The sequence below is a fragment of the Limulus polyphemus genome, unplaced genomic scaffold, assembly GCF_000517525.1.
Source record: "Limulus polyphemus unplaced genomic scaffold, Limulus_polyphemus-2.1.2 Scaffold3421, whole genome shotgun sequence".
NCBI classification, from domain to species: domain Eukaryota; kingdom Metazoa; phylum Arthropoda; class Merostomata; order Xiphosura; family Limulidae; genus Limulus; species Limulus polyphemus.
The window spans coordinates 111,011-121,415 of NW_013669031.1; the positions used below are offsets into that span (position 1 = coordinate 111,011).

At 38.2% G+C, this 10,405-nt stretch overlaps 1 protein-coding gene across 1 annotated transcript in view; it reads right to left on the minus strand.

Moving 5' to 3' along the window:
- The window catches only part of LOC106469316 (semaphorin-2A-like), a 36,127-nt gene that overhangs the window by 19,279 nt on the left and 6,443 nt on the right, over positions 1-10,405 (minus strand). The window contains exons 2-3 of the mRNA XM_022397809.1: positions 6,867-6,954; positions 523-574 (exon numbers count right to left, since the gene is read on the minus strand). Of these exons, the coding sequence (XP_022253517.1) occupies positions 523-574; positions 6,867-6,954 (140 nt within the window). The remainder of the gene's footprint in view (positions 1-522; positions 575-6,866; positions 6,955-10,405) is intronic.

Consider the following 10,405-nt stretch of genomic DNA (forward strand, 5'->3'; position numbering starts at 1 on the left):
AGTGGGACTGACCGTAAGATTATAATGTCCCCCACGGCTGAAAGGGCGAGCACGTTTGGTGGGACTGGGATTCGAACCCGCGACCCTCAGATTGCGAGTCAAGCGCCCTAACCGTGCCGGGCATAGACTAGAGGGAAGGCTGCTAATTAACAACACCCACCGTCAACTCTTTGGCTACTCTTTTACCAACGAATAGTGGGACTGACCGTAAGATTATAATGTCCCCCACGGCTGAAAGGGCGAGCACGTTTGGTGGGACTGGGATTCGAACCCGCGACCCTCAGATTGCGAGTCAAGCGCCCTAACCGTGCCGGGTCTAGACTAGAGGAAAGGCTGCTTGTTAACAACACCCACCGTCAACTCTTTGGCTACTCTTTTCTGAACAAATAGTTCGGTGTAGCAGACCACGAACCCTTGGATTTCTTATAAACAAAACCGAACATTTCCTAAGTTAACGAAGGATTATACTCGATGGCAGTTTCAGCTTTAAAAGTTTGATCAAACTATCTTTGTACCACTTACCTCACATCTTGTTCCGTTGATGTCGTAGAGACTGAGGCGAAAAACTCGATCCCTTAAAAATATTTAAAAAAAACAACATAAGACACATTAAATCTTAAAGGTTCTTTTATTTATTGATATATTTTATTTTAGTAACGTGTTCGACTGCGTTAGGAACAGACGATAAAGTTATAGCGGTCGTGAGTGTTAAATCTTAAAGGTTCTTTTATTTATGATATATTTTATTTTAGTAACGTGTTCGACTGCGTTAGGAACAGACGATAAAGTTATGGCGGTCGTGGGTGACGAATGTAAAGTAATATACAAATGATTAGAATACGATACAGTTGTATTTGAAGTACGCTGCTAAAATTCGGAAAATAAATCTGAAGCCCAATATATCGTTAAATTTACCACTTGTCACTGAGGGGAACTCCACCCCTCATTAGTATCCCTGGGCAAAGGCAAATCGACAGAAATCTGGGTTTGTTTTATAGTGGTAGAGTTTATATGATATGTATGGTGTTTTGTTTGTTTGTTTATTTGTTTTGGAGTTCGCGCAAAGATACACGAGGGCTATCTGCGCTAGCCGTCCCCCTAAGGCTAGCGGGAAGGGCAACTGGTCATCACCACCCACCGCCAACTCTTGGGCTACTCTTTTACCAGTCTCATTATCACGCGCCCCCAAGGCTGAAAGGGCGAGCATGTTTGGTGGGACGGGGATTCGAACTCGCGACCCTCAGATTGCGAGTCGAGCGCTCTGACCACCTGACGTTAAAGCAAACGGAAATTGGTAGTATTAGTTGGTTTAAACATTCTTACGACACCTCACTTTTCGCCAATTTTAACCTGACATCATCAGTTGATGACACACCCGACGTTTTGCGAGCACGTTTGGTGGGACGGGGATTCGAACCTCCGACCCTCAGATTGCGAGTCGATCTCCTTAACCACCTGGCCATGCCGGACCAGGGTGTTTTGAGCTGTCTTATACTGACCACAGTGAAGCCACTTTTGTAAAGGATTTGACAAATATGTAGTAATCTAACTTACTGAATTATTCAGGAAACTATTCTGTTTCGTGTGGTAACGTGACGCGATGTTTCGTGTGATAACATGGGGTGATGCATTGTGGGTTGCTGTGATCTACCTAAAACAGTAAGCATCAACGTGTAAACACGGAACGAGGGCGAGTTAACCAACGGGTGAATGTAGATTATGTGTGTTTACAAGGAAGCTAGTCAACAACACACACCGCCAACTCTTGAACTAATGTAATCAAATAGTAGGATTTGTTTGTTTGTAATTAAGCACAAAGCTACACAATGGGCTATCTGTTCTCTGCCCACCACGGGTATCGAAACTCGGATTCTAGCGTTGTAAGTCCGCAGAGATACTGCTGTGCCACTGGGGGCCGTAGGATTTGACCGTCACTTTTATAACGCACCCATTATGCGAAGCATGATTTTCCATCAACGGGGCACAAACTACAAACCCTCGTATTCACAGTAAAACCCGCTTGTCTCGACAAACAACACGAGGCAACGAACATTCTTTGTACCACATGACAACAGGGGATAATGGTGTCAATATTTATTTTTATTTAACTACAAACACATGTGAACCTGGTTCGTGTTTCATCAAGTTCATTTTCACGCATCTACTTGTGCCTCCACATATAAGGGGTGGGTGGGGTGGAAAATATGTCTGTGTCCACTTTACAGCTGACCAACCCAGAAAGAATTTCACTTCCCTATACGTCAATATTTAACACCTTTTGTGACCTTCGCGCGTGCATTTCGACGTCAAGATGCAATGGTCAGAATAGACAGTTTTTAATTTATTTACTGTTAGTGAAAGTTTGCTTTTCAAGACTCGGAGAGTACAAAGAATCGTTATCTTGTTCAAAGTCTACGAATCACGATGGTTTGTACCGTCGTTATTAATGGGCCAAGTTCAGAAGTTTCTGGAAAACCTGAGCTTTACACACACGTAAATACCAACAAATAATTAATAACACGTTATCAATGTCGTGATATATGCTGTCAGTGCTCAAACACCTATAACAAACAGTAAATCAGAAAATACTTTATTTCTAAAGAAGTATAACAATAAAAACTCGTGCTGGGTTGCCATATGTTTCCCCAAAAGGCCATTCACTCTTTGTATTTATTTAGTGGGGTAACATACTTGTTCCACATTTACCCCCCCCCCCTGTATGGAGTTACTTATTTTTTAACTCCTACATCTCAGAACTTGTAGGATTTTATACACCTCTTACGTATAGGGTTAAATATTTTTAAACCCCCCACCCCCACATATACACATTTGTACTTCTTAACTTTAAATAATATTGTGAATTTTCGTGATATGTCTAAAGCTAAATCTCAGTTTAGGCCGTGGTGAAACGTTTTTAATTAAGGGTGGTGATTCATTAACCCCCGAGTTTAAATTGCTTCTCTTTCCTCGCCCGAGGGGACCAGTCGAGAAATCTTGTTCACTCCATAACAATCGTTGTTCATAAAAAGCTGATGATTTAGCGCTAAGACTATTATTACTATGTCTGTCGTATTCCAGACGACCTTATGAGCACTTGTATTGGACGAAAGACCTCTTCCGCACCGGATATGGTAGTTGACATATTATAATATATTCTGTTTTGCTATCACACAAACGTTCTAAAAAATAGGCTTGGCAAATATCTATCATGGCCGAATTATCCACAATGCCGAGCCCAAGGGCCCTTGCCTTAAAGAGGTTCACAAAAAGTGTTCTTTGTTCTGACCTTTGAATAAATGTTTTTAATCGAGTTTTATATTTGAATTGAATTTGATAAAAACTCAAAATGTAGATATTTTAAAAATTTATAATTTTTATAGTTTTTGCGTTTTTAATATTGTGACATTGATTACAGTTATATGATTTTATCCTTATATTTAAAGCTAATATCTTTTTGGTTAGAAAGTAAGCGCAAATAGGCCTAGTGCGCGAGATTTAGACTCCTTGTAGCGTTAGTGACCGGGTTCATAGAATTGACTGCCATATGGATGAGTTTTGAGATCATAATTTACACAATGTGTGGTGGGGTTGGGAGCTAATTTTTTCAGCCCCAGGAGCCCACTTTGGGTTAATCCGGCACCACCATCAAGAATTAGCATATTGACCCAAAGTCCAAACAAGCCAGGTAAAAATAATATTTATGAGGATCTAAGAAAGAATTAGAGACGAGCTGAAGTTGAGGATTTTAAAACTGATCCATTTCTCGTTCCCCTCACATCAAAGGGTATTTTATGAAGTTGATGATTTTACAACTGATCATATTCTCGCTCCCCGTCACATCAAATGGGTTTTTATAAAATAACCTGCCACGCCATATTCTAGACAGCAAAGTCGTATTTTGAGAATATTGATCATACCAAAGCTATGTATTATAAGTTCGTTTCATGATTTCCACGTCTGCAAACTGTCGTTAGCCTTTGCTAATGGTTGTGTTGCGTCAGCGAGGTCACGTGACTAGTATCACGCCACTCCTTCTCTCGAACCTTCGTGAATTATCGGGAGATTACTAGATTGGGGGTAGTCTGGTATATATAAGATGGTCACAACGTGACGGGAACAGTGTAGTGAGTAATTGAACTGCAGTATTGTTGAAGCTGCTAATGGTTGTTCTAAAACAACCCAAAGTAGTACCTTAACAGGAGTGTTGTGTGAAACTCAATATATCTTACTTCACACTGAATTATGCCTGTTGAAGAAGTGTAAGTTTATTTTCGTTCCTCGACGAGGATTAACAATAAGGTATAATTATGGAAAATTAACGGTGTCATGCTGTTTTCTAGGGTTAGAAATATTTCTGAAAAAAGTAAACCGAGACCGAGCAGGATTTGAAAAATAATTATACTAAGATCTTGCAAACAATTACTTAAAGTATATACAACCGATTTCTACAAAGCACGGGGCTCGTGACAGACCACCCCTCACGCCTGCTGCCACCCCTCAAGTTGAGGGTTCCTCGCTCACTGAAGTTGAATAACTGTAATTAGTTACGTCGTTCATGAGTTATGGTTCTTGAGCGAGTGGTTTCTGTGGTAACCGCAAACGCCTTACGGTTTATAATCATCACCTGAATTAACATACTGTACATCTCAGCCAACAAAACACTGTGCCGCTAGACACGCTTAAAATATATTAAACAGTAAAACTGTCGATGAATATTGAATAGTTTGTATTATCAGGTTTATATATCAAACAGATTAGAAAAGAAATTAGCTACTAAATAAGTTAACACATTTTTTTTTCGGTTTGAATCTTTGTAACAAATGGAACGCGTGAAAATTGACGCTGCTATATAACGTTGTGAATAACAACTTTGTCCTGGTATCAACGATTGGAGAGGAACAAGGTAAGAAAGTTCTCGAAGTGCATTCATAAGGAACAACCCGTGTTCGATTTTAATGTGTAATTTAAAAACACAAACAATTCTATACTTGGAACTAATTTTACGCGGCCACTCTGCAAATACATCCCCGATCGTAAAAGATTAAAGAAAAAAATCAAACACGCATACACGTGCACAAAAAAACCTCTTAGTAAAATCTTCACACAAGCTGGCTGTCATAAGGATTAGTACATCTTAATTCTGCCGATCATCCTTCACGCAGTAAGCTGGCTGGGATTAGATGTGATACATCTTAATCCGGCAGATATCAAAACACACTCAACAAGCTGGCTGGGATTAGGTGTGATTACACCTTAATCCTGCAGATATCAAAACACACTCAACAAGCTGGCTGGGATTAAATGTGATACATCTTAATCCTGTAGATATCAATACACTCAACAAGCTGGCTGGGATTAAATGGGATACATCTTAATCCTGCAGATATCAAAACACACTCAACAAGCTGGCTGGGATTAAATGTGATACATCTTAATCCTGCAGATATCAATACACTCAACAAGCTGGCTGGGATTAAATGTGATACATCTTAATCCTGCAGATATCAATACACTCAACAAGCTGGCTGGGATTAAATGTGATAATCTTAATTTCATTTTTAATCCGTGTAAGTTAGTGTACAAAAACAGAGAGGCTTTGTTATGACTGTTTGTTAACTTGCTTTGTCTGGACTGGCCAAAGTTATTTTGTTATGGCTGTGAGGCGAAGAACATCCGCGTGGTAAAAGTTCAAACATAGACGTTTACTTTTAAAAGGTTTGGAATATATACACGTGATATTTACGAGTTCTTGGACAAAAATTTCGGACCTAACAAATGAGCCAGTCAATGACTGTTATAAAAATTACTGAAATAGGTTAAGATTTTCTAAATATAACATGGCGTCCAAATGCATAATGACAGATGTTGCGGATAACATTTCCTAGTTAGTGTGCGAGCACGTGACTTCGCTTTCTTATTTTCGAATCAACACCACCTAGTATCATGATAAATACAACCGGTTTTTAGCACCCCTACCAACATCTACATTTTTTTTTCTCCAGGTGTTGTGTAATTGCTATCATTACAACTAATGTACAGCAATCATCACGTTTAAGAAAGACTCTTGATGTGCTTAGACTACAAATTCATCCAAGCTCATGTCTTGAAGCTGACGCCGAAACTCAATCCAACAACAAATACGAAGCAGAGAGATGAAATATTAGTTTGCTCCATGACCACCACGGGAATCGTATCCCGAATTTATGCTTTATAAGCCCGAAAGCTTACCGCTGAGACACCGGAGGAGAGAAACACAGACAGATTTAACATATTTTTAACAAGTTATTTTTCTCGAATATTGCGGAAACAATTATAACCAAACGACTGATCGTTTGTTTTGAATTTCGCGCAAAGCTACTCGTCCTTCTAGAAAAAAGGCCTCCAATATCGCCAACTTTTGGCGTACTTGTTACCAACAAAAAGCGGGATTGATCGTTCCATTATAACGCCCCCCACGGCTGAAAGAGCAAACATATTCGAGCCCACAAATTGCTAGTCAAGTGCCCTAACCAAAAGAATAAAAAAAATAAAATAATAAACTTTAATCTGTGGTTATGAAAAAAAAAGTACTATTAAATAAATATGAAACACACTACCAACGGTTATATCCAATAGCATCATGTATTTCGTTAGGCTTAGTTATAATCTGTAAGTTTTTGTTTTGTTTTTTAAATCTGAAACACATTTGTTTCAATAACTTTTCGAAAAACAAATAAAGACAGATCAAACTAGGCTTAGTTATAATCTGTAAGTTTTTGTTTTGTTTTTTAAATCTGAAACACGTTTGTTTCAATAACTTTTCGAAAAACAAATAAAGACAGATCAAATAGTTCGTTATAAGTTATCACAAAAGGTGGCGTACTTACATGGCTCCAACGTATAAAACTTCTCTCTTTGGATCCAAATAAAATGTCTGGTAATACAGTTCACCGCAACTAAATTTTCGGATTTTATCTGGAAACAAAGCAACAAATATTCAACGTTCATTTTTTATACCATCTAGGACTTTTACGTAATGTTTTTTGTGTACTATAACCTGAAATGGTTCAGTGCATACAGCGACACCGCATCACGATAAGATGGGAGTTGCAACTACATACACTTAAATGTGGTTTTCTTCAAGACACAAAATGGCTCGTCTCACGGGACTTAATTATCTTTAATAAATTAAATAATGATACAGTTTGAGTTTCATTCGAACCTGTAGAATGGAATTACTAATAAGATACCTTTGTCTAATTATTATTACTATTCTTTTACTACGTTACCAAGATCCTCACAAGTTTATAATTGAAGTAAAAACCCCAGAAATCTTAGCGTTCTATGTTAGCTTGACTTGCTATGAACAATAACGTCTCCATGATGGAAAATTGGTGTAATCCGTGTAAACTGAAGTTTTTTAAGGATTTTTTACAAATAACATTACGTTTTACGTTTACCTATACCACTACATATTTTAAAAAACCGTACATAAAAACACCCCGTTTTGCTGCCTATATCACAGCTCACTGAACAAGGTCGAAAATTCTAATTCTACAGTACAAATGAGCTTGATGAAAAGCCGACATGATGCAACATTTTTTTATATCTGAGCTAGCTGTTCAATACTGAAATCCTCAAATGGTCAGTGTATAATCTTTAGTCCTCAAATGGTCAGTGTATAATCTTTGGTCCTCAAATGGTCAGTGTATAATCTTTGGTCCTCAAATGGTCAGTGTATAATCTTTAGTCCTCAAATGGTCAGTGTATAATCTTTAGTCCTCAATGGTCAGTGTATAATCTTTAGTCCTCAAATGTTCAGTGTATAATATTTAGTCCTCAAATGGTCAGTGTATAATCTTTGGTCCTCAAATGGTCAGTGTATAATCTTTGGTCCTCAAATGGTCAGTGTATAATCTTTAGTCCTCAAATGGTCAGTGTATAATCTTTAGTCCTCAAATGGTCAATGTATAATCTTTAGTCCTCAAATGGTCAATGTATAATCTTTAGTCCTCAAATGGTCAATATATGTATCTTGGTTCTCATTTGTTTACTGTACGATCTTTGGTCTTTTGTTCTCAACTGGCCAATAGATGATTTTGGGTCCTTAACTAGTCGGTGTACGAATTTGAGTCCTCAACTGGTCAGTACACGAGTTTTATTACCTAAAATGCAATTATAATGGAACTTGTTATTAATAGCTTTTAAGGAACTTGGATTAAGGAGAAAATATTATCACATTAATTAAGTATATGCTAGAATCCTTTCCTGCATCCCCGCATGGTTTCTTTTCCCTTGTTTCTGGACAAGGTCCGACGAAATGTGAGGTCATCCCTCTTTGCTTCGCTACTACAAGTGTATTTGTTTCCAATTTTTCGCGCACAGCTACACAAAGAGCTGTCTGCACATTGCCGTTTTTAATTTCGAACTGACAGACTAAAGAGAAGGCAGCTAATCAACAACAACCACCGCCACCTCTTCGCTAAGAAAATAGTGAAATTTTAATGTCACTCTTATAGCGCATCCACGCCCCCAAAGTGCGGAGTGCGTCTTTGAGACAACGAACTGTGAACCACGAACCTTTGGATTCACAGACCGAAAATGATAAACATTAGGCAAAGCCCGGCCCAGGCAAAAGAAACGAAAAAGTAGGAAAAGAGCCAGAAGAGCCAACAATGACAAACAGATGTCATATGGGAAGAAAACCAATGAAATATCAAACGGAGTGCGATATTCTAAACAGTTGAAAAAAAACAAAAACGTTTTACCAAAACTGGGATCAACTCGGCGTACTGGTTCGGTGAGGCAGTGGTAAAATGACGAAAAAATGACTTTCGTGGATGGGCGGAGTTTATCTGGAGGAGTGTGATGCCAAACAGTCATGGGTGTCAGGTACCAAATCAGCTTGGAAAGAAACATCAGTGTGGACAAGAAAATCTGTTTAAGTGGAGACATGAAAAAAGGACTGACAGACAGGGGCAAAGTGGTTTGAGAGGAAATTGAGACCAGTAGAAAAAACATTTACACAAGAACGTAGTGAGCAGAAAGGAAAAGAGGACAAGCGTCTAGCGTGATTATTTTGTCAAACGTGATTGAGATGAATTGCACGTGTAGCAACCGATGACTTGGCGAAGACTGATGTTGATGGGGACATTTCTTAGCACGTGGAAGTTTAGTGTCGAGTGTGATTGAAAGACACGAACTTAATGAAACTGGTCCCTTGCCAACAGGTCGAGAGAAATATGGTAAACAACGTGGGGGAGGGGGAGTTAAGGCGGCATCACAGTGGGAAGAGAAAATGTCATTAGAGGAAAGATAAAAATCAAAATGAGAAAGAAAAACGGAAAGCAGCCAATTAGCTCTAGTTGGGGGGGGGGAGACAGTAAAGACTAAAATATTCCAAGGCAGCTGCAAAGGAAGACGACAAGTGAAATTAGACACAAACGAGACGCCAGATTCAATTTTCGGATGTTTTAATCAAGGGAGAGAAGGTGAAAAACTCTACAAAACTAAAGAAGACTTATTATTTAAGTAGAAGCACAAACGTTGTGAAAAGAACTGTGGTGAATGTTAAAAAAAAAAACGTTTACATCGTTAGAATTCGGAAGGATTAATACAAAATAAGTGCGAGATATCAAAATTATTAAGCCAACAATTTATAAACTAAATACAAAAAAATTCAAAATGAATCCAGGTCAACAGAATGTTAATGTTGACCAGTCACACTCTCCACGTGCGGTGTTCAAGCAATTTGATGTCCAACGGATAAATATAAAAGTATCCTCATGACCACCTTCCGGAACTATAATGCATAAGACAATATCTAAGTCAGACAGTAAAACCAAAAACCTGGAATAGAGTCCAAGGAGAACATCCCGGAAATTCGTAATAAAATTCACTGCCTTTACCCCCACAATTAATAACTTGCAGGGTCATACAGTTGGAATATGTCTTTGAGAATCAGTTTTTTTTTTTCGTATGTTTCAGTCTATAATGATTTATCAAGAACATTTGAACATAACTTAAAAACATACAAAAGTCAAAATGCTAATCAAGGAATACTTAAAGGAAATGGCCAAATATACGTAAAAAATGTTGTTTCCATGAAACACTAGAAATAGGATAGTCATTCTCTATACATGCATTGCTACTAAAAAAATAATCAGTAATGCCTATCATATGACGGGCATTCAGCTTGTACAGAATACTTTTCACTTGTCTTGGGTTGAGTGGGCTGACGTAACTCAACCAATGTATAGCCCACCAATAATCTATATAAGTAAAGTTCAGTGTGTATATATATGTGTGTGTATATCTGTTCCTTATACGTTTCCACATTTATTGATTAATCAGCACCAAACTTGACACAGTGATACAGGATGACATGAGGGGGTTGGACTCCCCCCATTTTCTATATATATATATA